Here is a 27,998-nt window from a genome sequence, read left to right as displayed (position 1 = left end):
GAAAATAACGTGTTTTTTATAGTATACATCAATTTTCAAATCAAACCAATTTTTCGGTCAAGTGATTGAAGAAATTTGAGTCACGCGTTCCATGAAGAAATGAAACTAGTCTGCGAATGAATGCAATTTTCTGTGATAAAAATGCCTATAAAATTTATTACAATGTTATATATATTTATAAATTGAGGTATACTGCCTTGTCAGACTTATAGTGAATGATTAATATATATTTTTTAGCCAAGGAGTCTTTGACTTAGTGAATGTAAAAGCCTCAAAGTGTACGAGGAATAATAATGTCGAAATAGTAAACAGTGATAAATGCATTTGTATACATATACAGTTGACATTTTGTTTTTTTGTGAAGATGAAAATTGTTGTATTGATAATAAAAGTGCAATGTACTTATTATTAGTCACAGTTGTTGATTCGAAGTTGCAATGCAGAACAATTGTTCATACAGTTTTGATGTATAAAATTATTTCTACCCAAATACCATATATTTCCAACTAAACACCGCAGTTTATTGGGTTGTCTACCACTGAGGGAAACATATATCGGTAATCCAGACCTACCGAATTATCGGTAGGCAGCGCATTTAAAGTCCTCGCCTAGTGACTTACAAAGAACTGCCCGTGTTACTGATTTGTACGGATTTGGCTGGTCAATAATTTCGTTGGATATAACCTATGCTGAAGGTGTCAGTGATCACGCTTCGGAGTCACGTTAGAATGATCAAATGACTTGACTTGACTTGACTGAAGTGATTATGACTCGGTAACTCTGTTTTACCGATATTTGTTCCCCTCATTAGTAGGCAACCCAACGTACTACGGCGCTTAATTATAAACAACCGGTATCATTTTTAAGTGATAAGCTTTCACGTAACGATAATTATATTACTTTCATAATCGGCAAGTAATTAGGATTACCATATTATACTCTTGTCATTCATTGACTTATCGATATGCAGGTGGGAAAAAATAGCGTGATATGTGCCAATAAATAAACTTACACGCGTGCGAGGGTGTGTGAAATTCTAGAATTTCGATCGCAACTCTGATAAAATTTTAAATCTCAACATCGAGAGATAGATCAATGGATTGTGCATACATTTTAATGGTCGAAAAGTAATTCAGTGATTCAATAGTCGTTGAAAAATGATATGATTTCATGAAAGTTTGCTTCCTTTTGCCTTTCAATATGCGCTTCCAAACAAATCGAATAAATATGGATAGAAAAAATGTTTTTGAATGATTTGACGAAATGACATCAGTTAAATCAGAATAGTTTGTCGTTCATGTACCATGCAATGGTGTTGAAGCAATTCTACTCCTGCCAAAATATTAATGCAGTTCAGGAACAGTCGTATATGATTACGTTCTGAAAACTTTGATCAACAGTTTCATGGCGGATTGAAAATTTTTCAAAGATTTCACAAGTCAACCACAATTCCGCGAATTAACTTGAAGACGAATCAAATCATTGATAGCATGAACCAAGAATGTTCTGAAGCCTCTCAATTTCATATTTTCAACAATGATCTCGTAGTTATAACATTTCGTATGAGACGTGTTTCAAATGCACGTTATACGGTGAATTGTTCCAGGATCGATGAACAAGGCGTAAATATGAATTTACCTTTATTAAGAATGAAATGATGATGTAGATCGAGAAAATGAACATCCCGCCCAGACCGTACAAGTGGAGGGTACGTCGTTCTGCCCTTTCCATCAGGAGATTCCAATGGTTGCAAACTTCGCACTCTCTTCAGTCAATTCAGAACTCACGAATAGATCTGTAGAATAGTAAAAAACCTAGAAGAAGAAAATTTTTCTCAATGTTTGCGTTACAGTCCATAAGTGGCAAGTTCAAGTTCTTACATAACATAAGTAATTGCACTGTTAGAACTCTTGCAATCAGTTCCGAAGTAAGATACTCACTGCGTTAATACCGGACAGCTGTTGTGACAACTGCATAACAACCCCAATAACCAGAGCAGCCCTTAATGTTGGACTGCATCTGAGTTGTGTCATTGAAATGGAAGCTTCTGTATGTTGAGCACGTTCCTCTGCTCTCATCTCTTTAATGTCTGCTTCCACTTGATTACTAGCTCTCAGTCTTCTTAAGGCTTTCCTTGCTTCCTCTTCCCGTTGCTTTGTTATGAGCAAGTATCCGAAGTAAGATAATCTGACTACAGTTACCGAAGGATTGTCACTTCTGTCGTCAAAGAAATTAAACCATACCTGTAAATTTGTTCTCTCAGAGGAAACTCAATTCGGTTCCCAAGAAGCAAAATGTTATTTAACCCATTTCTAGAAACGGGAAGCGGTTTTCACTTCTAGCAAACCTCCGGGTTCGGTCGGAGACTATAGCTGGCAAGAGTTAAGAAAAAATTGAAGTGTTAGTACAGTATTAAACGATCGGTAATTCCTAAATTTAGGGAATTTAACATACTGGGTGAATCCTGCTGCATTTATACAATCCAAAATACATTCTATCGAAATAGCCTGTACTTTAATAATTTCAATTTGTTTTAGTACACTGAGCTGCATAAATGTAGACAGGATCCAGTAAATAAATTAGGACAAATTTCGGTAGAATGTGCACCAAATTCTATTAATGTGATCGAATTCGTACTGTTTTGAATTGCCGATGAGGCATTACCGCGAAATAACCAGGTGTGTGTTCAATTGAAATCATAAATGGTACTAAACATTGTTTCATTTGAATATATAATAGATGAATTTACCTGGGAGATTCTGGACAAAATGGTAATAATAATAGCTGCAGGATGGCAGGGCAGATGGCCAAACCTAAAAGAACCGGCCAGCGATCTCTTGTGCCAAGAATCTGCTCGATGCCCAACACCTGGGAGACCAGGAGGCCCACCGTAACAGCGAGCTGGTTCACCGTGCCCAGGCCGCCTCTCAAGTTCAGTGGTGCTATTTCCGATATGTACATGGGAACCAAGGAGGTGTTTAAGCCACAATTAACACCGATGATGAACCGGCCGAGGAACAGGATTTCATACGAGTTGGCAATTTTGGTGCAACCCATAAGGCATGCCCCGACGATGCCCAGCACGTTGTTTAGCAGTAAGCCCCCCTTTCTGAAAGACAACCAGACGTCACGTTAACATCAACCTTCAATCACGCTCAATTCGCGCACTAGATGCATAGAAATCACTGAAAGCACTCCTACATATCGTGACTTCTGTTTTAACACAATTTCTAAGTGAAATTCGTTGCATTCTTCTGTTTAAAATAAATTATGCGAGTGCTTTCGAACGAAATTATTGCGAAACTATAGCCAGGTATAGCTGCTCAATTATCATTTGGCTAATTTTATTTACTCGCAAGATTCGTGCTTTGTCACTAGTGATAGTAATTAAATTGGATCAAAAAAATATTGTAACAAGTAGTTGAAAACTTTTGCAACGAAAGTAAATTATAGCTACTAAAATACATTTTTTTATTATTCATGTACACGTAGTAACGAAATAGTTATAGTAGAAATTACTCGACGAATTTTTTTATATGACTCGTAATTTTTCCGATGTGAATTTATGATATCTTGTTAAATTTTACTAAATTCCAACACTAACTCTGAATTTGCACAAAATACTGCTAATTCCTTATGCATTGTTTCCCATTCATTGTAGGATCACTCCCGATGAATATGTAATTTAATCCTATAGTCTGAGTGTCTACTTTGCATCAACGTTAGTGAATAATTTTCAACACCTATTACGCTTTCTACTAGCTTTTTTCAAAAGTCTTCAACAATTGATTACTATTATGAATTATATAAAAACAACCTCTCTCAACTTTCATATCTGTAATTTAGATTTTCTGTGACTAATCTTTCCCGCCAAGGACATGACAGTCCTATTCGAAATTAGGACATTTGAAATACAAGCAAAAGCTTGTTCAAAAACTATTATTACACTTGACATCTCAAATCCGTGCGATTCTTGTAATGTAAGATATTAGCTACTGATTGAACCGTCAAAAGTGTACCACCAGTTGTCCATGTATAAATGTGGATGATTCTTTCGACATCTGACATGCTTTTGGCTTCGTGACCGCAGGTTTTTTCATAACTTTGGGATGTCATAAGATACTTGACCCATACTCTACATAACGGCTTTAGATGATCAAACTCACCTGTTTAACTTAAATGCTCCAGCTTATGAGTTTTAAGAATGTTTACAACATAGCAATCCAAGGTTTTTTCAACCAATTAGTACAATCCAAAATGAAAATTATCAAAAATACACTCCTATAGCCGAGAAAAGTTCATCCTTCCAATGAAGGTATCGATCATCTATGTGGAATTTAAAATGATAAATATTCTTAAAACTGTGAAAAATCACAACATTTCGATTTCGAAATATGCGTTCTTATAAGTTAAAAACGAATTTGTCATTTTTTGATCAATGAACAAATTGAGAAGTATTTTCACACAAAAATTATGTATCGTCAACGATATTTTTATAACTTTACTTGATTGGAAAAAAGTACTTTTAAAACTATTCGAAAAGAATTGTAGAGCGCTACAGGCGGCGAACGCGTTTTAAAAGCTTACATAATCATGATGGGTACACTTTTATGTGCTTGTGTATTAGAAGTTAATAACCATGTAGGTCAGAAGACTGGCGGATATTAAAAGAGCCACCGTGCAATACATGTGCCGAAACTTACCTGCCAAATCTGGTGGCAATCATCCCTCCACTAAAACCGCCAAGCATGCCGCCAATAGCGAATATACTGACCGCAACTGAGTACAACCTCTTAACTGCGCTCTCTTTAATGTCTTCCCCATACCTATTTTTGTACACATCTTTCATGAAGTTCTCAATATTCTGTCGAAAGAATGGAGAAATACTATGAATGGCCAATGATTAGTATAACATCAAAAGTCACTGGGTGTATTGTTTCCGAGTAAACGCTGCAGTATGTTGGTTCCCTACCACTGAGAGAAACAAATATCGGTAAAACAGGGCTCCCGAGTCATTATAACTTTAGTCAAGTTAAGTCATATAATAATCACTTCAACGTGACTGCAAACGCGATGATTTACCGTTTCAGCATAATTTATAAGCAACGAATTAAGCGTGCTACCTACTGATAACTCGGTGGGTCTGTATTACCGATATTTGTTCACCTTAGTGGTAGGCAATCCCACATACTGCAGACTATACTTGAGAACACCCGTGATAGCCTACCTTTTTTTCTTTGTTATCGAAAGCGTCGTCGTTGTCAGGTCGACCTCAGCCTCGATCGCGGCCAAGTCGGCGGGGAATTTTGTCCTCGGCGGTGTGTCGGGGGTGAGGGGACGGCCGGAGTTCAACTGCTGAACGACAACCCTCGCCAGAACAGCACTCAGCGTCAGCAGAACGCCCGAGCAGAGGCCGATCCAGACGTAGAACATGCCTTCGTCTTTCGAGCCCTCGAAACCCGCACCCTCTGTAAATGTAACCAGCAAAACATGCCTCACTTTTCATCAACGGTTGCGTCGTTGCCGTCAAATGCTCGAGTGTAAAAATGGTGAACGCGGAAATTTTTTCTGGTCGCAATCGGAATTGTTACATTTATAATGGGGAGATGATTCTTTGGTCTGTCTTTACCAACATCGTAAAGCGACACTGCGTTATTTTGACTTTATTAGCAAAGCCAGCCACGCGTCGGTGATGCAAAAAATTGATCCAGTTACTGTTGAAAAATTAATGGAGTCACTGGTTAAAATGAGTACACTTTTCGCGATCGGTAAAAACTGGCTATCTAGTATCCCATGAAACATGATACTCTTTTCCATCAAAGTTTTACCGTGTTTCCTGAGAAACTTTCCGAGCATTCACTTACGCAAATAAGCATGAATAGCATCAGATGAGTTTGATCTTAAAAATAAACGAGAATTTTTAATATATTCCACAGAAATAAATGAATCCTACCGGTATGTACGTGAAAAGAATTTCAGTACCACTGATAAACGTGTCAGAGCAGATCAGAATGCAGCTGTTGAAAAATGCAAATAAATCGCGAGGGATTTGAAAAAGATGTGGAGAACGCATCGAGGAAACTCAGGAATTCTCTGTGCATTTTACTGAGCACTTTACAAAGACGTCCGGAAAGATATTCCGCGGAGTTACGTGGTGAAATCTACGGCGAAAATTTTTACCAGATAGCTAGATATGGTACACAGTGCTCTGCAGGTGGGATCATAGCAGCTGCTGTTATCGAGACTTAGTGCTTTTATTGCAAACAGAAAAATTCAGTCGAATCAAGACAACGTGAAATTGAATTGTGCTAATAGAGCGTATTTACTCGATTCGAGAATTAATTTTGCTCGAATATCCAATGACGTCGATTCATAAAATGCTAGGAGCTTTCCATGACCCGAAACTAGTTCCTCCGGGACATGTTTCAAAGAACATGGTTTACTTTTATCGTCTGAGAGAAAAAAAAAATATCGTCGCGTTACAATGGAAGTTATGCCAAGTATAATCACATGATAAAATAATGTAATATAATATAACCTTACGTATATTTACGTATATTACGCATGTTTAAGTAATGTAAGAGCAAGTGTATCGATTTATACGGTATTATTTTCGAGAGAGTCGGTTGTATTTTTTTTCTGTGGTATTGTTAGAATCATCCGTTTCTTACACATTCTGAATTTTGAAAAAAGCTTATATGGTATAGTGAGACATTGTTATTTCATTTTTATTTTCCTACAGAAAAATGCCCTCCAAAAAAGACACGAAAATCGGCTTAAGTTACCAAACTACTACCTTAATCCTTCTCCGAAAAACCGTCGAACTGTTCCAATCCAGCGGCGAAGCGATCCGTTCGCGTTTAGTACGGTACAAATCCGCAAAAAGGGTTTCGTAAGAAAAATAAAATTTTTCAAACCTACGAATTTTAACTTGACAAGCTGGATGGAATTTTGCAATTCATAGAGGTACACATGTGGACAATGATACTGAAACAACTCATTTTTTCCCTAGCCGTTCAAGTTGGCAATTTGGAATTTTAGGGTCCCTGTGTTTAAAGTAGGGACTCAAGAGAATTTCAGCGGAACCGGCTCAATCTTTGCAAGCGTAACATAATCCTTGACTTGGCTAGGGAAAAAATGAGCTGTTTCAGAATCATTGTCCAGTTGTGTATATTATTTTATCAATTTTTTTGTAACCATATAATGAATATTTGATTTCTTTGGATAACGGTCAGGGTTGAAACGAGCCTAATTAAGCGCCCAATTTTATTGTTCCATACGACGTTTCGACAAGCCCCGCCTATCCTCATCAGGTTTCTGTAATATCTAAAAAGTCACGAATCGTTATATGAATTACATTTGATCACCAACTGTCATGTTAAAAACATTGCACAGCTAGCAATTGTTTATCTCTATCGTATCAAACTATTTTTCAGTGTTTTCAATTTTAATATTGTACATAAATGCCACGTGTGATAATTGATCATATTGTTTAAACTACAATTGATAATCAAATTATTTGTCGCTTACATAAATCGACATTCCTTGACACCTGCGTTGATTATTGCACGGTGTTCAAGAAGGAAATAAATACCAACTTACATTTAGTAATCAAACCGTTCTCTTGATATTTAAATTAACAACAATCTTTGAATGTCACCTGCCTGTTTACATATTCGTTGGTATATTAGCCCAATTGTTTACATAACAGTCTATGCCTATTTATATAGAGAATTTTAAATGATGTCAGAATAGAGGTGACTCAGGTTCTGAATGTCAGTTCTTCTGTTAACAGTATTGTTTTTAGATAATGTGTATCATTTCTTTGATAAGCCTCTTATGCCAGTTATTTTGTTTTTCAATTATTTTTTCATTTTCAAAGTCGAAACTGTGCCCTTCAACCAATGATTGCTCAGCCAGAGCAGATCTATCAGGATCACGCGTTTCGAGATCACAGTTATGATTTGTTATTCTTTTTTTGAAATGCTGTGACGATTGGCCAATGTAACACTTGTCAAAGTCTTTACATTCAATTTTGTATACAATGTTGGTTTCTTCTAGTATGGCAGTTTTCGACTTTAAATATGTAAATATATTATTCAAAGTGTTAGTAATTTTATACGAAACATTAATCCTCATTTCGAAATTCATGACCATAAAACTCCGTAACATAATACATGCTGTACGAGATTAATCTTGTGTACTGTTCGTCACTGGCGGCTACTTCCGTTATCAAGTTCTCACGTCGTTCACGTTAATGACTTAAAAATATCTCAAATTTCGATTTGTTATTTCCCAAATCAGTACCGAAGCCTTGTTAGCTTGATCGGCAACGGTGCGAAGACGTTCGGCAGTCACAACGAATAATTAACTACGGTGAGTGTACCATTTAATAATCCTGTCCCAATTATTCACCTTTTTCGATTGCAGCTGTTTGATCCTTAGTTCTAAAATGACATGATCATAAATTTGTAGCGTCTAAGGGTCGAGCAATTGACTTTAGTAATCGAGAAATTTACAATTTGAGCTTTAAATTTATAATTATGGAAAGTAAAAGTGTCAATAATTGGGTCTAAAGGTGTCGATAACTGACACGCTTGATTTCCGCTCTGCAGAAAGTAAGTTCGTCTTACTTCCCGCTACGTACGGAGCAAAGAGTGAAAGATCCAGTGCGGTTATTTTTCGGTTTCACGAAAAATGGCTTTTTCTCTGTTTCACTTGAAAATTCGGAACTACGGTAAACACGCGGTCGACATTGTCTATCGAACAATACTCACCCTCTGCTATTTCTATTTATTCACTGTGACATTCAAAACCCGCTTGTCCTTTCACGGTCGTAAGATAATCTCAAGTTGATGGCAACAAAGTTTGTATTTAATCACGCGTCGAATTTGTGACGATGTGATCCATTCGAAGTAAACATCGAGGATAAGAGGTTGGAGCGGATCAGTTTGCCGAGAAGAGTCGGAGGCAACAGTTTGATTTTGAAATTGCGTGAAGAAATCTCTGCGAAGTGTGAAAGAAATGAATCCTGATCAGGTAATAAACCGAGAACCGATACACGACGAGGCTTGAAATTGCAAATATATAAAATAACGCGATTAAATAAAATAACACGTACACACTCAAGTATTCACATTCGAGCTCCCTTCGATATCTGTATAACTTCTCCCAACCGCTTGACGTTTTCATGTAAATTTCACCAACGGCTATCCGATATCCTCACTTTCGTTATTCTTCAGTCACTTTTACGACAATTTTGAATTGAATTCGATGATTACTATGTACACATTTTATTTTTTATTCTCGTTCGATTTAAACTATCAGGTCAAATTTTCTGAGCTGCGCCGTGTACAAGGGAATTAATCGTCTATTTTATTATAAATGTTATCTTATGGCTCGTCGGTAACTATAAATAAATGAAAAATCTTTTTTTTCAACACTATCTTCAACTATGCTGTGTATTTTTCTTTACTGGTTTATTTTACTTCGTATCGTCGGGTTAGTGGAATACAGAGACGCGTGATTTTTAATTTCGAAAAAGAGACACGCAGATTTTGAAGTTCAAAAAAGTGACACGTCGGTTTTGAGCTCCAAAAACGTGACACCTCGGGTTCGAAGTGAAAAACAGGACAACTCGCTTTTAAATTTGAAAAACGGGACACGTCATTTTGATTTTCAAAAACAGGACATGTCGTAGATTTTTCTAATAAATTCATTTTTCATTTCAAATTATAATTTCTTTGTTTGCTGAGTTGTTTTTTAAAGTGGAAAATTTTTAATTTTTAAAAATTATAATGCAGGTATATTATCATGTGCAATAAAAGTTGCAAAATAATAACGTCATAACGACGCTACTTGTTTCCATCATAATTTCCTTAAATTGCATATTATTCATAGTCTTGTATATAATATTGTATATATTGCATTAATCGCGTACGTACTTTGCCTCTGAAAGAAAAAAAGACTTCCTATTCATTTCACGCAGTTACCACTTTCAAAATAATAAAAATTTTATCTTTAATACAAGCGACATGACTGAACAAGTTTACAAGTGATAAATAATGAACCTTATTTTTCAATACTTTACATAATGAATACAATTTTTCACGTAGAATATAATTAATAAATTGTAATCAAAATTCGAGATTAAATTCCTCCGTTATTGAAAATAAAAAAGTTAATTATTTTGAATAAATTATTCAAAATTACAAAAAATAAATCTTATCAGAAAATAGGCTGTAAAGTGGACACACACATATATATATATATATATATATATATATATGTGTGTATATATATGTTATATTATAATTTAATGTCTTTTTTTTCTCAACGCACAGATCTAATTTCTTTTGATAATATTTGTGTAGCTTGAATTGAACCCTTGGAGCTTTCAACATTATTACAATATTAATATTATGAAATTAAAATTTGTGATACGAAAATTTATTTGTGACGTGTCCCGTTTTTGAAAATCAAAACGACGTGTCCCGTTTTTCAACTTTAAAAGCGAGTCATCCTGTTTTTCGCTTCAAAACCAAGGTGGCTCTTTTTTTCCAGCTCAAAACGATGTGTCACGTTTTTCACCCTCAAAACCGAGGTGGCTCTTTATTCCACTAACCCAACGATATATGAACGTTACGAAATTTTGAATTATGTTTACGTTCGTTACCCAGCCAATAACACTCATACGCAATGTGTTGATATCGACAGTCTAGAGCCAAGTGCTATTGTCTGTGAGTAAGGCGGATACAGTGCGAAGGCTAATCTTAATATTCGAAACACTGCTGTGATCAATTTTGTGGAATCGCCGACTGCTGAAAAGATAACGAAGTTCTCAATCATTCCAGTATATTGCTGCCTTTGTCGACGTCGTTCGTAATGTAAAAATAATTCTTGACCTCACCGTCGACGAACAAAATGATTTTCGGATACGAAGATCAATGATAACGACACATGTTGACGTTTCGACCCGAGTGGGGGCCCTCCTCAAAACGACATTTAGTGAATTTTCATATTTCGCAATCAGAGACAAAAATTCTATACACGAATCGCAGGTTTCAGAAATTCTTTCAAGATACTTAAAAAAGTTTTTGAAAAATCGAAAAATCTGGCTAGGGTGAAAATTGGGTGATTTTGCACGGAAGGTGCCACATATTATTCACAAACAGAATCCTGGAACTTGTTTTGAACGTAATTATGTTCGAACAAACTTTATTCGTTCAAGTCTCAAACTCAATGCATGATTCGCATAAAAAACCTTGTGATTCGTGTATCTTAATTTCGATCTGCTGCGTCGTTCTTTTCTTCCCAATAAAATGAAAATCCGCGTACTGGAGTGTGAAAAAAGAAATTAAAATCGATTATCGGAACGCCTTACGTACAATATATCCCCTGTAGGAAATTTTTTCTCAAAGCCATTATATGCGATTTCACAATCAGATTAATGTAGCGTGATCAATTCCCCCTCCGACCCTTCCCGAGTGATTGAGAGATTTTGGCCCACGAGATAAGAATATACATGTACGGGGCATTCCACCTCAGCTCAACTCTACTTATCCCGTGATACTTTTTTTTCCTCTTTTTCTGATACATGTCGTTTTCCGTTCTCAGGGATCAGAAAATTATTGCACTCTGGAGGAGAATTCATTTCTTCGCAACTTGATAACCTTCGTTTGCATATTTAAAAACGACGAGTTTCAAACGAAAAAAGAAAAAGAAAACGAAAATTATGAAAATTAATTGAAATTAACTTACCGACGCTTTTTTGATAAATATATGTATTGAGAATCTCTATCTTAGTCACGATTGGTTTAAACAGCTAAATTGTCTTTCTGTAAGAATACAAGTTTTTTATTCACAATTGTCACAACTTTATAAACTAACTTAAACTAGATAAATGTTCTTACCTGTAAGAATATAACAAACAAAATTAAAAGTTATTATATCCCAATCGTTTCTACCTTACAGTTTTTTAATGTATATTTACACTTCAGTGTCTATTAATTATTGAACCGACCACACTTGTCGTTTAGGACGACGTGACAGCTATGTCGATATGTTTCGAGTGTTGTTATTTATTTACTTATCTAACTGGCGCAAATAGGCGAAATGTCAAATCAGCGAAGTAATACCGTAGAATTACTTTACATACACATGACTGATCAACTCACCCAATATCGAACGAAAACAATAACTTAACAATTTTCAAATGCAATTGCTGTTACAAAATGTATCAGTGTTAATAATTCGGCATTATTTTGATCACTTCTTGACAGCGAACGTACTGACAATTTTTTAAATATCGTAATTATTTTCTGGGTACTTGGAAAGAAAAGAATAAGTAAAGTTTCTTCCTACAATTTTGAGAAAAGCGAATACAAAACGGTCATTATCTTTCGCATGAAATCAGTACGCGAAATTAGCGATTCGAACGAACGGAAATTTTGAACTGAAAAAAAAAAAAAAAACGTTTTTTCAACCATGCCCCGCACAATGCAAACACCTAACCACAAGACAAAAAAAAAAATTATTCTCTTCCCTAACTGCTCACTACAGACTGTTTGATTTTCAAAAACCGGATGACGATATAAATGCACGCGACTATTGGTTATACTTTTCTAATACTTGATAACACAGGCCAACACGAATTTTGACTTTGATAAGAGGGTATGAAATTTCGATAGATTTATCGACAGTTGGATGAAAAAAATGTATATGCCCCGAAAAAGTTTGCTTTTCTATCCAGGAGAAAGGTTGAAGAGTATTTTAGAAAATTCATAGTTAAAATTTTTATTTATTGATGACTCGAAATAAATATATTTATATGTAATTTTTATCAACTTTTACTATCATATCAAATTACAAAATAGTGGAAAAAAGTTCGAAAGTGAACCCTATTACTTTTTCTTTCATGTTCATAAGTATTTTTTCACTAAACCCCAAATGTAGTCACCCATCATATTTTCGTTGTATTGGCCCGGATAACGTCGTTCGAAGTTCATAATATCTTGATGAAAAACTTCTCCTTGTTCTTCTGAGCACGCCTCCATGTTGTTGTCGAATTTATCTAAATGAGCATGCAGCATATGTACTTTTAGAGACATTCTGCAACCCATCGTTATAAAGTTTTTTAACATATTTTCAACCAGATCTTGGTAATTTTCATCTTTGTTATTCCCTAAAAATCCAGAGACTACTGCTTTAAAACTAGTCCAACCTTTTTTTTTTTTTTTGCAGTATTTTTAAATGTACCAGAACTATTTAATATTTCTACGATAACTGAAAAGAATGTCTTATTATCAAAACTACTACAAAAGCAAACTGTATATGGAATATGAGTACTTTTCCTATATTTTGGAGCATAATGAAAAGAAAAATCATAAAATAAATTTTAGGAAACGGACGAAAAATTTTTATGTAGAGTCGTGTAATGGCGAGTGTACAAAATGTTCAATTTCCAAAACCGAATTGCTAAATACACGTTATTATTGATTATATTTTTCAAATACTCAATAATTTTAAATGTTGAAACGGGTATCACAAAAAATATATGCATTTACCAAAATTGATTCGATTATATTCACAAGGTTATAAATATCCAAAACTAGACTCACTGTAACGAAAAAATCCGACTGATGCAACATTAAGCTTGAACATTAAGGCCGAGTAAGAAGCGGATTTCGCTAATTGCCAATAGCCTTATCCACCGCTTAATTCGAGTCAGATCCGCGAAAAAAATGTACCTATTATATAATATGCGAATGTACCTAACGAGATTTGTCAGTCTGTATGAGCCAACCCGACTAAGTTTTTACGCCACCATTTTCAATTTTGTTGAAATTTTTTAAGTTTGTGGTGAGCTTATAGCTTTCTTTCACCCCGTTAATTTTCCACAGTTATTAGTTACCCCGGTTCTACAGCGAATGCACTTTTCATACCGCAGGCTAGTCTTGTTTAATTACCCTGCTCGTTAATTATAATCTTTTCCCACCTGAAACAGTTTCGCTATCAAATATCGCGTTTCAACTACGCCTGCAGAGTCGAATAGCTTCAACAAACTACAAAAACTATTATTGTCAATATATAATAACATTATTATTATCTCACCACTACACAGCATGATAAAAATCGGAATACCGATATCCTGTTTTAGAAATTACGCTGGTTCGTTGCTTCTATTCATTCGTAATACATATTTTCATCCATTCAATCCAATGCGAACCTTAATAATCCAGCCAGTCAATATTATACGAGACTTCTGAATTTTGAGCGAAATTTGTAACCGGGCGTCTTTGGTTTATTTCTCTGATCGTTCGTGCTTATTCTTGAATATACATGAAAGAAATTTAAAGGTTACTAAATTCACCAGATGAAGTTAGTAACGTTAATGTAACGGGATATTGAAACTAAAATCATTGTTTCGATAGTTGAGATTTTACTCAACTCATATACCTACTAGAACGAGGATTAATTCATCTACTCTGTAACATTGTTTAGCTTGCCCGATTCATCGTGTAATTTATTTCTAAAATCACCGAGTAATTCAATTGCCATTTTATGAAAACAAACGTCCGGAAAGTCAAAATTTTATTTCTTCTGGAAAATTTTCACAAACGTACTGATTTAAATAAAAACAAGAGCAAAATTGAAAATCTGTAAAAATTAGTAACGTGTGATAATTTTTCTTTTCAGTATATTCAGAAGCAAAGTTACATTTTGCTGGAATCGAATGCAATACGATCGTAGCAACACTAAGACACACTTGGAAAACCTGAAAAACCTGAAAAACCTGAAAAACCTGGAAAACCTGAAAAACCTGAAAAACCTGGAAAACCTGGAAAACCTGGAAAACCTGGAAAACCTGGAAACCCTGGAAACCCTGGAAAACCTGGAAAAACTGGAATTGGAAAAAAACTGAAAATATCAGTTTCCTATCGTGGGAATTGGAAACGATTTTTCGAGGTAACAAATTTACTTTTTTTTTGTCACAAAAATAAACTGGCTTATACTGACTTTTTTGTACAATATGTTGTTCGTCAATTCGAATTGAATTCGAACCGAATACAGAGTTGATAAGCCGAACGATTTAGGCTTTAGTACTTTACTAGAACTGGGGAAATATGAGGGAAAACTAGGTTTCAGGTGCTGGCAAACTTGGAAAATGTGATGGAATTTGTTGTCCAAAAAATTTGTGGCCACCCTGACTAGTGAACTAGTGGCAGTGTCGTATTTCGATTCCTTTGAATTTGAATAAAGTTTTTGCATCGCGCATTAATGCCAATTATCCTACGTTGATCATAATTAAGCAAATCAGTTGCCGCCGTCAAGCTTTGGCTCGATAAAACTTTCACAGGCTTACCCATATAATCCATATCAGCACGAATGCTCGAGAGGTGAGCCATTATGTAAATCGTGGCAATTCTCCAGCACATGCTTGCACCTTAAATTCACTCACTATGGTCGACAGGTTCCATTTTCTCACGGTACTCTTACCCACCTTCCTTCTATCCGCTCAATGCGTCATCGTGTACGATATGCGGGGCATTTTTCGTCCGTGAGAATATTTTCGAACATATTTTGTTACATCGGAATTCACTGTTGGCTGTTGAATATTGGATTCTAATCAAGCTTCTGACGTTACTGCGACGAATGTCGACAGAAAAAAATGACTAGTATCTGTGAAGAAGGATTGAAAATTCATGCAGTGGTGAAATAACGAGAGAATGAAATACGTTATTTTATTCATGGTAGAAACGTTAAATTTTTCCTTCTTTTTTCCTAGAACTTTCACATAAAACTTATTATCTCCCCAAGTGAAACTGAAATCTATTTCAGAGTGTTTTAATCTGAAATCTCGTATATTTTTTTGGACCTTAAGTCAAAGATCAGAGGCAAAACTCATTCAAGACTCTCTTCTTCTCACTAATTTGGTGAAAAGTTTCTGAAACTTTAGAGATTTTTAATATCGATAGGAACGCATCAAGGTTACAATTGATGATAACGTGGGATCCAATGCCCCAAGAAAATCAGAAGTTCAAAAACTATAATTGAAATTGAAGAAAATAAATTAACTGTATTAAATGAACCGCGTTTACGCTTATAAAAAATAATCCGAGTGGAGAATCTTTAGTGTTTGTTAACTTTATCAGTATCGAATCATCCTTGCGTTTTTTTTTTTTTTTTTGATACAAACATCGTATTTTTTATACTTTGATAGATCCAAGCTAATTATTTCTTTTGTAATTTGATTCTTCAAAAATTTCCAGAAATGAATATTCAATCACCTCGGTACAGGTTTATTGCTGAAGCGATACTTGATTAATACAAACCGATATCGATTTTGCGTACAGTTTTTTAATTAATTAAAAAGCTTTAATGGAAAAATCTCAAATCAGGGTATTTTCACACAATTCTTTTACGAAAGTATAACCATCAGCTGTCATTAATCGAAATCAACGGATCGGTGCTTTTCGTTTATTCATTATGATCGGACCAACCTTATTCGGTGAAAGTTTTTCATAAAATTTGAAATATTTTTTAGCGTTCAATACGAATTTTTCCGACTTCAATTCACCTTTCATATTTCATAATTATCACTTATTCCTATTAGTTCGAACACCTTCTGCTTATAAAATTTGGTTCTCATTGCGTCCCACATGCAAGGATATGAATACAGCCAAACTCCACGTTCGGTACACAATGCTGGTCTTTCGAAAGGTGTCTCGAGTCCTCGATACATACTTTGACATTTCTGAAAGCTTCTTTTCGGTCAGTTCTCAACTTTCGAACCTGCAAACTGAGTTAGAATTGAAAATGTCCTAGGGGCAAAAAAGAACAACTTTTCCCAAAAGTATCATCATTCCTACCGACATAATAATCCCTACGGATAAAGCAAAACTTTTATTCACCTCCGGTGAGTCGAGCCAATAAGTAGAAGACTAAGGTACAAAAGGACAAGAAAAAATATCAAAGAGTCGAGAAACTTGCAGAAAAGCTGAAAAAAATAGACAGAACTTTATACACCGTGGTTGAACTCCACTATGTACGCCGTGCGTTTTCACCAGCCAAAAGTAAACTCCGGAACGCAGTCAATATTATCATACAAGAAACAACAAGCCCCACAAAGGCGACTGAATAAAGATCTCAAATTCCATACCAGCTGTGTTCGAATAATAAATGATAAATTATTATCAAAGCTGTGTGGTAAAATTTCAATAACTTGCCGAACATTTAAGTACCCATCATTGAGCGGAAGAAAGTCGACGAAACAAACAATCCTCACTGCTAATCACTCTCATTAACCACTGTCAATGGCAAATGTCATTTCGGGTGCATTGCGACGCTGCATTCGAGTCGGTTGGCTTTTTTGATTATTCAACTCGCGGTCTCAGGGGCGATCAGTTACCATTTAATTCTCTACTTTTCTCCGGCGTGGAGATACGGCCCGAGGATCGAGGAAGCTCTTGAAATCGCGAACCGTCGACCCGACGCGCGACGGCGCCGAAAGCTGACGGGTGACTGTCCTCTCTCTCTTTTCCTCTCTCTTGCCGTCGACGGAGTCCCCCCCACTCTGCGTGAGGAATACACCCCCTCCCCTTCAGTCGTCAGAATAGTCGCAAGCTCCTGTTTTACCGCACTACATACAAGCTTGGAAAGAGGAACCAAAGAGGATGGGGTAGAGTAGAAACTGCCATAAGGCGTCAATGTATTTTTTGCAACACCTGCATGGAAAGTCCATTTTTATGCACCATTTACAAGCACCGAAAGTAGTCTTTCATACACATGTGCGGGAAAAACTTTCACGCATCGCTAGCGGTGGGAGAAAAAAACCTTCGCACATTGCTAGCGGTGTGCGAAAAAGACGGTCGCGCTTTTATCCACAGTTGCGCATTTCGCAAACAGCTGCACTAGCGCCACCGATGGAATAGTTTGTCACTCTTTGCCGTGCTCGACATCGCCGCATCGTCACTGAACAGACGTCGTGCTGTGGTTTCGTGTAAAAATAATCGTGTATGTCGGACTTTCCATTTTTGTTTTTGCGGGTAAAAGGACTACGTATACGGTATTTAGACCTCGAGCTACAGATTTATTGCACAGTATAAATACCTATAGCCAGATATATTATAGGATATTAAAGTATGAAAAATAGATTCAAGTCGAGAATTCATCCTGTGTACAAGATACATTATAGGATGTCGCAGTATTGAAAATAGATTTGACGTGTTAACTTTTCCGCCAAGTTTTCCAAATGCATTTCGGGTTGAAATGATCCAAACAGATTTGGAAATGCGTTTCTTCGTCGGAGATGTTTGCGAATTCCAGCCGTTTTTCTCGCCTGTAAAACAGCATACGAATTCAAATAATACGTCTGATTGATGTACAGCAGTTTTTACGATAGACATACACGAAATATTCGTTTAGTAAACTAGGTTATGTTTGAATATTATTGCTCTTGGTTTACACTTGCTCTTGAGCGTCGTGTGGATTGTGATAAAAAGTATGGCCTTTTTGCATTCGAGCATTTTTTCCACAACCTTTCACTTCACACTCCAACACCATTCCAGAAAATAATAATTTCCCATAAGGAAACACAGCCGCGCTCGCGTTGCTTTTCGTCGGTTGGAATGTTTTGAAACTTGAACGTTTTCACCCCCCCAGGTCGCCAAATAAAATTTCACAAACTGCGCCGTAAAAACAATTTTGGTTTGCCATAAATTTGTTTGATAGTTATGCGGAATTTTGAATTTCGACACCTATACGTCAGAAATGTATATGAAAAGGCGCGTGAAGTCACTGAACTGGAATCGTAAGAGATTGTGTTTGAATGGCACGACTTCCCGATGCGCCTCGCGTTTGTCAGCATAATTTTACTGAGTTCAACAAAAAAAAAAAAAAACGCACCGGAAATTACAGTTCATCAACTTGTGTAATAATACAATCCTGCAGTAGAAGTGATTTCAGGGAAAAAAATTCATGTTCGAAAACTCAATTTCTACCCACTGCGCGCTTTGTATACGCACACGAATTCTTATATCGTTTAATTTTGTTTACGGTTGGTACTAACGATGTTTAATATGCTTCTTACGTATGTGTGTTCATTCAAAAATTGCAAACGAAGTGGAACGAAAATTAGGTACATAATAAATCAATCGTGGATTACACATCTTTGGCCGGAATAATACGGAAGCAAATTTTAGAAGTGAGAAAGAGATTCAAAATTTTTCATCCGAAAAACAGTTTAGTTTTTCGTTAAGAAATCTAATCCGTCATAGAATATAACTGGCGCTAATAATTTTGCGTGTACTTTTTCGAGTCTTAATTTTATATCTCAGGATTAAGTAACTAACTTCACCGGTATCCGATCGTCAATTTCGATTCGTAAGAATTACAGACTCTTGACCTATTTTCTCATGTTTTTCTCAAACACACGATACGCGAATGTAAACGAATTCCATTTAGAAAACCGATTATGAGTCATTTTTTAACTAGGTTGTTGTATGTTGATTCTTTTTGAATTAGCAAAAATTTGTGATACGTAATATTGACAAAAAAAAAAAAAACATTTAACGTCTCCAAAATAAAAAGCACGATTTTCTTAATTTTTCTAAATGCAGTCACAGTTTTTTTCAACTTCAAGTCCGTCAATAAGTAACTATAATTAGCGCTCAAATTTTCCTGTGAAATATATTTAAAATAGCCACTAACATGTACACTGACGAAATTAATTGTTTTCGTAAAATATCTTGAAATGATGCTAAAAAAGCGTTCAGATATGTCGTGCAGAAAAATCTGACAGGCGAATTAGGATTTTCATTCGTTAAATACATTATCGAAAAAAATTTTGCCACCGGAATCCGTGATTTAATATTAATATATGTTACATATTAATATATGTATACAAGTTTCATTACACCGGTCAACACGAACTTCGAGTCCGGGTTCTAGATGTCAAGTTTTGATTTCTTCCATGTCACTGATGAAAAAAAAACTGGTATTTTAAATAAAGTTTGTCTATGTAAATACGAATGATATTTCGGTTTTTAAGAGGAATTACTTAAATTCAATTGAACTGTGATCCGAAAATAATAATTAATCACAGGTCAATATAAAAAAAAATCATTTTGAGTTTATACTTGAACAAATAAATTTTGATTCAATCCATCGGATATTAACCAAAATCTTTATTTACTGCTGATAAAGTTTACTTTCATCTTTTTAGCGTTAATAAATAAATCTTGAAGTTTTTGGTCATAGCTATCATACACGTGCGGTTATCGTGCATGCGTTGTAGAAAATGAAAAAAAAATTTGAATTGAAATTTTTGGTTCCAGATTGCAAGATTGAAAAAAAAGAGAAGGAATGAAGTGTGAAATCGTACCGCAGCGTTCCCGTGGCACACTCTGGAGTCGTGGTTATATTTATCACCAGCTCAGAACGGAGGTGACAGTCATAGTGAAATACTGTAAGTCAATCGATACCATCATATTTAATCCAGCATTTCGTATTTTTGAATTTGAACTTAAAAATTGATACAAACTCAACTCCCTTTTCTATGTTGCAATGAAAAGGAGGGTTATACTGAGTAAGGCAGCTCAACATTCAATGAGAGTAAGTGAGTTGCGTAGGGAATAAACAATCAATTTTATTTTGAAGTGCAAAGCAAATGGCTAGATTATCGGTTGGCGACATCCTCGCCCCTCGGTACAGGACGCGCGTTAGTTATATAAAAAATGAAAAATGTATTGCGTTTTTGTGAAATAATTACACTCGGGACTTTTACTGTAGGATATAGCTTTATTTCACAGATGAGTCACTGAGTCACACACACACAAAAACTGACTTTCAGGTCGTGTTTCATGCAAAACTAAAAATATAGTGCCTTTTTCGTAATAATCAAATGCTCATGAATTTTTTGAGAAAAAGATGATGAACCATAAACGTTAGCTCTTTTGGTCTGCGCCGAAGCAAACTTGGTTATTATATTTTCGAATGGGATGGAACGAAGCAAATCTGCATTGGCCACGAAGGAAGTTAGAGGAGTAAGTCCTTGATCAGCAAGAGAGTTCCTTAAAAGACTGATGACTCTCTTCAGAACTGAAAAGGAGCGTTCACCGCTAGCATTTTTAGGTAAAATACATATAAATACGAGTATTCTAAGCAGCGTGTTCACGCGTTTGACGATCAATACAGTTCAAAATATAGCTCAGCTTGATAAGTTTCAGTGCGTAGAACCAGAGGGCAGGCGGTTGCGACTTGATGTCCTGATAACCGTGAGCGCGCAAATTTCGGTAAATAAGTTTCGGTCCTGAGTGACTACTAAAAAATTAAAAATTTCATTTCAACAATATAAAAATTCTAGTGATCTTCCTTCTTTCATCTAAATTCAGGAACCACTATCAATTTAATCTAATTTTGATCGGGACGGATCTAAGCAAATCCTCATCCAAGATTCTTGAATGAAAAGTGTTCGAAAATTCTCCGGAGACGACACTAAGTATCGGATTATTCGCAAAACTTTCCTACAATCACGGATCATGCCACCGTAACGCTCATTCAAACCCACATTTAACATGTTAACAACTTCCTCATCAAGTAATGAACGCAAATTATCCGCACAGGAAACTCTATACTCGATATACGAGCGTATGTACGAGCGTAGCTTTGCGCATATTTCATAAACCGCCTTATCCTCAATTGGTATCCCTGTATTGGGTCCACTCTCCATTACGGGCTCGCCTCTTAGAGCCACTAGCCAATTCTTCGACTCGTTCATCAAGCCACTCAGGGGGCATCAGCTGGACGAGTCACATGATGTGCTCGGTTGGGGTCGCGTTGCACGCTTAGGTGGGGGGTGTGCTTTCCACAATTCTCTGGATTGGTTCGAGTGTTCTTTCGCTTACTGTTAATACTGTCCCTCCTACGATGATTCGACTAAAATAAGAGAGCTCTCTTAGGTAGCGATAATTCTACTAGAACTTAAGGTTGACCTTTGGAGACCCTCATCTTTGTGTAATTGGGTCTGATGTTACTTCGGTCAATGAACTCAATTGCACTATCCGTATTGCTCGGGCTTTTTCCTCTACTCCGGAAGGGTTTTTACGCCCGAGCATGTTGCAATTAACTAAATTACCTGCGGAACGACTGCGTTATTAATTAAAACCCCGACTATCAAATCCTCCTCGAATTATCCTTTTATGACACAAATCACAGTTGTGACACAGTATCCAAATTTGGGTAGAATCCGATGAGCCCTTTATTGCGAATAATTTTCAAGAGATCTCCAGATAAATTTGTCTCCGATGAGAACTCTTTCAGAAAATTCTGAAAATGTGCAAATTCATCTATTAATCCCTCCTCGAGATCATCAGAATATATTTTAGTAATTTCAATAGCCTACATTCTGATGCTACTAACTGAAAGCGAGGACAATTTACGTGAGAAATCGAAATCTCCAGTCGATCTCAGAATAGGTAACAATCCTGCGCGATAGTTTTGCGACCAATTTGTCGATTACGAGCAAATAGGTATTGATTCCCATGTTACTGCGAGCATTAAATGTTGTTTCGTTTGCTCCACTCTCGTCACACCTGAGCTTTCGTCTCTTAGATCTATCAATTTGACCCTGAATACTCGTCAGATCCAGATAACTTTTTGCCTTGTGCTTCGTTGTGATCGTATAGCTCTCGAAGCCTTCGATATAATTTTTGAGGGAATTGTAATAACGCTCAATGTCATCTAAATTAGCGGAGACCCGCTGCAGTGATTTATTCACTCATTCGACGCTTGCCAAGATGTTTGCCCAAAACTTCACGAGAAGTCTCTAGAAGTTGAAATTGGTGACTCAAGCCCTCAGCCTCAGCTCGGATCTCTGGCTTCTCATAGCAATCATTTAATATTTTGTTAATAGCTGAATGAAATGCATCGTACATCTCTTTTAACACGAATCTTGATCACGCTGACCATTCGACGCAAAACTCGATGCAAGTAGTCACTTCTTTTGCATATTGCTCGTGAACCTTCGTGTCTATTTTACCTAAAACACTTGCTCGCTTTATCATAGCTGTTAGATTAGCTCGGTACTCTCGGCTTTTTTCACGTTCCGCAATGCGATTTTCGTGTTTCCAATCATTGAAACCCGTTGAAAAAACATTCGGATGCAGGTTACTAGAAAAAAGTTTGCGTGAAATGCTGAAAAATTTTCCTTTCGACTAAGAGTATCTAAGCCATACCGTCTTATTAGTCTGGCTACTTTTAATTTTAGTGAAAAACATAGACTTTCATGCTGACCATGTTTGGATATCATGAACGCGATTGGATTTCGCAAAATTGGTATCATCCAAGCTGCTCAAGGGTGTTATATATTTCTAATATCCTTGTTATATATTTCTAATATCCAATATCCTTGGTCTCCTCAGTCAACAGGGGCCACTTGGCGGGATCTGAAAGGTCGATCTCGGGGACATCATCGACTTTGCACTCTGAAAATTTTGCATGATGCTTTTCAAAAGCAGGAAAATCAGCATTATGTCGGTAATTGTACCCGAATCGAATTTCTCATCGTCAGGATTAGCGGCAAGTGTAACATTGGATTTGACTCGTTTTCTTTCTCGAGCTCGGGCGAAGCAGCGCCCCCAACTTGGAGGAGTCCCTGGGCTATAGCCCTGCTAGCCCATGCCTACAGATGGCACTGCAGCCCTTGGACGTTGCTGTTGAGCTCGGTCTTCTTGCGGTGGTCGGGAGCCGCGCATGGAAGGTTCTCAACAACGTTCCACCACGTGTTAAGGAAGTTTTGCGCGTCGCCGAGGTTTAAGTCCCTCCTAGGTTCGGCCGCGTTCCTCGTCCAGACGTGGCCGAGGTACGTACTTCACGCGTAGATGGCCAGCTTTTAACTGGACTCACGGTCCGATGAAACCGACCAGTAGGTTTCACATTCTCAAGATATCTCGCTTCAGTCGCTTTGCGACGCTCTGCTCACAAGCTGTTGATCCCGTGAGACGGATGCACAGTGGTTCCAAATCCCGAATCGCTGGCCAAATATAGAAGGTATTATCGAGGCGCTATCAGATTTATTACTCGGGGGTTTTTGGGGTCGCTGAACACCATTCTGAAATCAAATTTCCAAAAAACAAAATCGTGGCCCGAAAATGGCGGATAATTTTATTTAAACTTGAATCAATCTCTATGGAATTAGGTACCAAGGGGTTTTGAATAGAAATAATTTATTATTACGTACATGTGTAGGAAATAGTAGAGTGGGAAAGTATGTAAATGTAAATACGAATTTGAATACAAATACTTATTTATTAAGAAATTACATTAAATATTACATTCATATATTAAAATGACGTAAAGGCACTTAAACTTGACGGCTCCAATTGCTATCCGAATCGCTATTGTTTTTGTCGCTAGAGTTGCTGCAGTCAGACATTGCAACTACTCTTGGATTGTTTGCAGTTGGCGATTCCAACAAAGCCATGACTTCACGCGATAATGATTTACTTCACTTAGCTGGTAGTTTACGCAAACTTGAGATAACAGGATCAGATGCGATCAAAAGCCGCGCAAAAACATCCTCCATATTTTGTTTCCTACTAAATTTTCTAGCAAAGTCTAGTCTAAATGATTTTATATATTTATTGCAAGATTCCTGGGCTTCCTCGGACATGTGTCCTATCGGCAACATGGAAGCCCCTATTGTTTTTGCGCCGTGAATTAAAAGTTTGTGCACAGTAGTCGGCATGTAATGCCAAGGATATAGTAGCAACAGTATAATCGACAATGACCATTGTCAACAATAAATTGATGGCACATTTTATTAATCGTAAAATGTTTTCCTTCACAGTTATAAAAAATTACTTCAAATAAAAGTTGTGGATAATATTTTTCCTTACAAAACTAAAAAAACCATAGTCCAACCAATAGTAGTCGATTCATCGAGGATTCGCAGTTTCTCATGTTTTTCAAGATGGCGGACCCAACACAAGGAAATTTTGTTGGATTTTGGTGGTTTTAGGCATCTCTAATGATCCTCCACTTGTCCTAAAAAATTTAAGAATTAAGTTCTATTTGCCATTTTCAAACCTAATTATCTTGCACTATTAGACAATAATAGAAAATTTTTAAGAATCAGTAATGATTTGTTATTGAAAATGATAGTCGAATCCAGTACAATAACAATTACATTTATGAGAAACAAATCACTCAAATTCGCACCCTACTGTGGTGCACTTCACACAGTATAGTATGCCGCGCCAGCACGCGCCGTGCCTGGATTCCCGCGTCCATTTATTAAAAAACTCAGTGCACCTAATTTTTTGGTGAGGTATTACTCAAGAATGTATACAATAACGTGGCACTCAACCAGTATTAGAATTATTTAGAATTATTAACTTGTGAACATAACTTTTTTCCGCAGCGAGCACGAGAATTTACGGTAGATGTTCACAATTTTTGTTGCTCGGTGGATGATTAATATAAGCAATCGCAATGATATGATAAGTGTAATTACATCCAGGAAGAGACTCCATTTTGTAAAATTAAAATAACTCAATTCTACTTGAAGATGTATCATTTTGAATCACTTTCTAGCGCAGCGTACGACCATACTATACCAGCTCGAGCGCTTCGTTACGAATAAGATCCCGCCGGGTGAATCCAGCACCTGCAACTTACCGACCCTTGAAAGGCTTCCCCGAAATACCCCTCTACCCGACCCCACAGGTAAAATTCCTTGAATATAAACTTCATTTTTCGGTTTTTGGCCAGCGATTTGGGATTTGGAACCACTGTGGGATGGGGCTAATCGACCCGAGGTCGGCTGGGGTCCCGTTTTGAAACCTGATGGATGTTGGGCTTTGTTCCAATTTCACGTCGGTCGCCAGCCATTCAGTCCATGTAACTCTCATTCCTCAAAGAATCATCACCAACTGTACTTCTCGCTCGTTTGCCAGTTGTAAAATATAATAATACTGGCGTCAAGCTGTGCTGTAATCAGGTACCTACCGATATTTTACCCGCGGATAAAATTCCGGCGCTCTACAGTATGGGGCAGAGTGCATGTATAACGACATTTTTTTGGGGTTGTACAAAAGTTCCAAAACCCGCGTATGGGATACCGTAAGCACGATCCTAGAGCCACTTGTGTCAATTGTACGCAAGCTCACGTGCAGTTAATATCCCGAATTTAATGACAGCTTTATCTGATTGTTGGAAGGTAGGTTTTTATTTCAATATCGGACGCGTATTTTTCAGAAAAATATCGCGATTTACAGATCAGCTCTTCGATTGGATCGGTCAGGCCTCGGTACGTTCAATTTTGCATGCCGTGATATTCTACACAGATTTTGGTTACGGTCAAAAATTTGTACGGGTGATTGAAGCCAGAAAATTGAAAAAAAACGTCAAATTGTGTTCAAAGTCTTTCATTGACCATCATTTTAATAAGAAACGAATCGCCTTTAATAGAAAAAATAATCAATCTTTCTCTGCATTCAAAAACTGTTGAAATAAAAGTTTCACGTGGTTTATTGCGCATTAGAGAATACGAGAAAGTATGAAATTGTGAAAAACGGGTAGGTATATAGAGAAGTCTGTCTGTCGAACAGTTTCAGACAATCGTCGAGCAGATAACTTTACACCTGCACTCTATAAGTCTGTTATTACAAGTAAAACAACAAGCGGCAATGAGTCACAAATGTTTGGTAGCCTTAGGTAATAAAGGGGTGGAATCGGTGAGTGGTTCGATGGTTTTTCTAGAATATTATTTCCGAGGAAGAAGTTGAAAATTTTTTGGTTCCATTGCTTGTACATCCTGATCAAAAATGTAATAAAACAGTTAACGATTAAGGTCATGTGGTACTCCTAACTTTAGTGGCTAAGAAAACTCGCGATATGGCCTCGTAAAGTGATTTAATGTTTTTTGTGTATCAGGTGAAATTCATTCTTAAAAACGTGTGTTTCAAGTATCTTTGAGATCAACTAACTTACTTAACTTATCAAGGTATCCGGTTCGACCGTAAAAATTTATTTTTTATGCACATTTATACTTCTCTGAGCCCTCGAAGTTGATGAATTTTAATCAGTTTCTCAAATAGCGTCCATAGAAAAAACTATGATTTTCATTTTTCGGGATGAATTTTACTTTTGAATAACATTGACTGATACTATCTTTGAGTCTAAATATGCATTTTCAAGAATCACCGAGAAGTTTTGACGGTAACATTTTTCACCAGTTTACCTAATGTGGGTTGTATTATTTCGAAATTCATGCTTATTATCATTCTTATTTTTCCGTATCGGGAATAAATATGGGGAAGTGGTTTAGCAATATGGCAGCAAGAACTGGGATATTAGCAAATTTTTTTAGGACACTCAAAAATCACATCCCAGCTTTTCTGGTTATCGCTGCAAAACTCGTTCCTATTTTATAGCCAGAATTATATTCGTCCGTTATGGTTGATAAACAAAAATTCTTATAACCGTATAGTAGTCGCAATTATAAATTCTTCTGGGAATAGGGAAAAGAGATTTTTCATTTTTTGATAGTTCGAAATCTAAGTTTCAAACTTCATAAAATAAATTGAAAAATAAAACTCAGATTTTATGTTATAGCACATGAGAATTGTAAAGATTCTTTTTATTTTCATATTCATCATTATCATATAATTTATAGCAATAGCCGAAAAACATATTATATATTCATTCAGTCATCCTTTTACAAAGTACATAAATTATCGAGCAACAGATGGAACAGATTAAATTTTCAAATAGAAATCGTATTTTTTCATTACAACTGTTTATCGAACTTATATTTATACCTTGTCAAATATTTTCTTCTCTTTAGTTCATTTTCAAATAGTCTCTGACTTTAATTTGTAATTGTTTCATTGAGATTTTGTCGTTTTAATGTCTTGAATAGTTTTGTCAAAAATTATTCACTTATCTTTTATTGCCAGTAGAGCAGATCAATCGGTGTTATTCGATACAGTGGTTGG

At 36.3% G+C, this 27,998-nt stretch overlaps 1 protein-coding gene and 1 long non-coding RNA gene across 4 annotated transcripts; one reads left to right on the top strand and one right to left on the bottom strand.

Annotated features, from left to right (window-relative positions):
* Positions 1–62: 62 nt before the first annotated feature.
* On the bottom strand, positions 63–17,448 carry LOC124222685 (glucose transporter type 1-like). Of its 3 annotated transcripts, XM_069137687.1 has the most exons (7): positions 17,234–17,448; positions 15,365–15,681; positions 5,228–5,468; positions 4,704–4,864; positions 2,750–3,109; positions 1,941–2,217; positions 63–1,814 (listed from the first exon to the last, which is right to left on the bottom strand). In XM_069137687.1, the coding sequence occupies exons 4-7, from the start codon at positions 4,847–4,849 to the stop codon at positions 1,731–1,733; spliced, it is 867 nt and encodes a 288-aa protein (XP_068993788.1). In that variant the 5' UTR covers positions 4,850–4,864; positions 5,228–5,468; positions 15,365–15,681; positions 17,234–17,448; the 3' UTR covers positions 63–1,730. The 3 variants fall into 3 exon arrangements, with proteins under 3 accessions (XP_068993788.1, XP_046489872.1, XP_068993789.1); XM_046633916.2 differs by lacking the exon at positions 17,234–17,448 and having other exon boundaries at positions 15,365–17,038; XM_069137688.1 differs by lacking the exons at positions 15,365–15,681; positions 17,234–17,448 and adding an exon at positions 6,797–6,815.
* LOC138190317 (uncharacterized) lies at positions 8,900–24,242 on the top strand. Its single transcript, XR_006884088.2, has 3 exons — positions 8,900–9,039; positions 14,698–14,967; positions 20,337–24,242. It is a non-coding gene; the product is annotated as an uncharacterized lncRNA (long non-coding RNA).
* Positions 24,243–27,998: the final 3,756 nt, after the last annotated feature.

The sequence above is a fragment of the Neodiprion pinetum genome, chromosome 7 (genome assembly GCF_021155775.2).
Source record: "Neodiprion pinetum isolate iyNeoPine1 chromosome 7, iyNeoPine1.2, whole genome shotgun sequence".
NCBI lineage: Eukaryota > Metazoa > Arthropoda > Insecta > Hymenoptera > Diprionidae > Neodiprion > Neodiprion pinetum.
Note: the sequence above shows the minus strand (reverse complement) of the source record. Positions and strands in the feature narration are given on the sequence as shown.

Excerpts from the sequence above, each read along its gene's own strand:
- LOC124222685 (XM_069137687.1), bottom strand. The coding sequence starts at position 4,849 with ATGAAAGATGTGTACAAAAATAGGTATGGGGAAGACATTAAAGAGAGC. Across the intron at positions 2,218-2,749 it reads TTTTGTCCAGAATCTCCCAG|AAGTGACAATCCTTCGGTAA; the intron begins GTAAATTCATCT and ends CTTTGACGACAG. Across the intron at positions 1,815-1,940 it reads AGCTGTCCGGTATTAACGCA|GTTTTTTACTATTCTACAGA; the intron begins GTGAGTATCTTA and ends TTCTTCTTCTAG.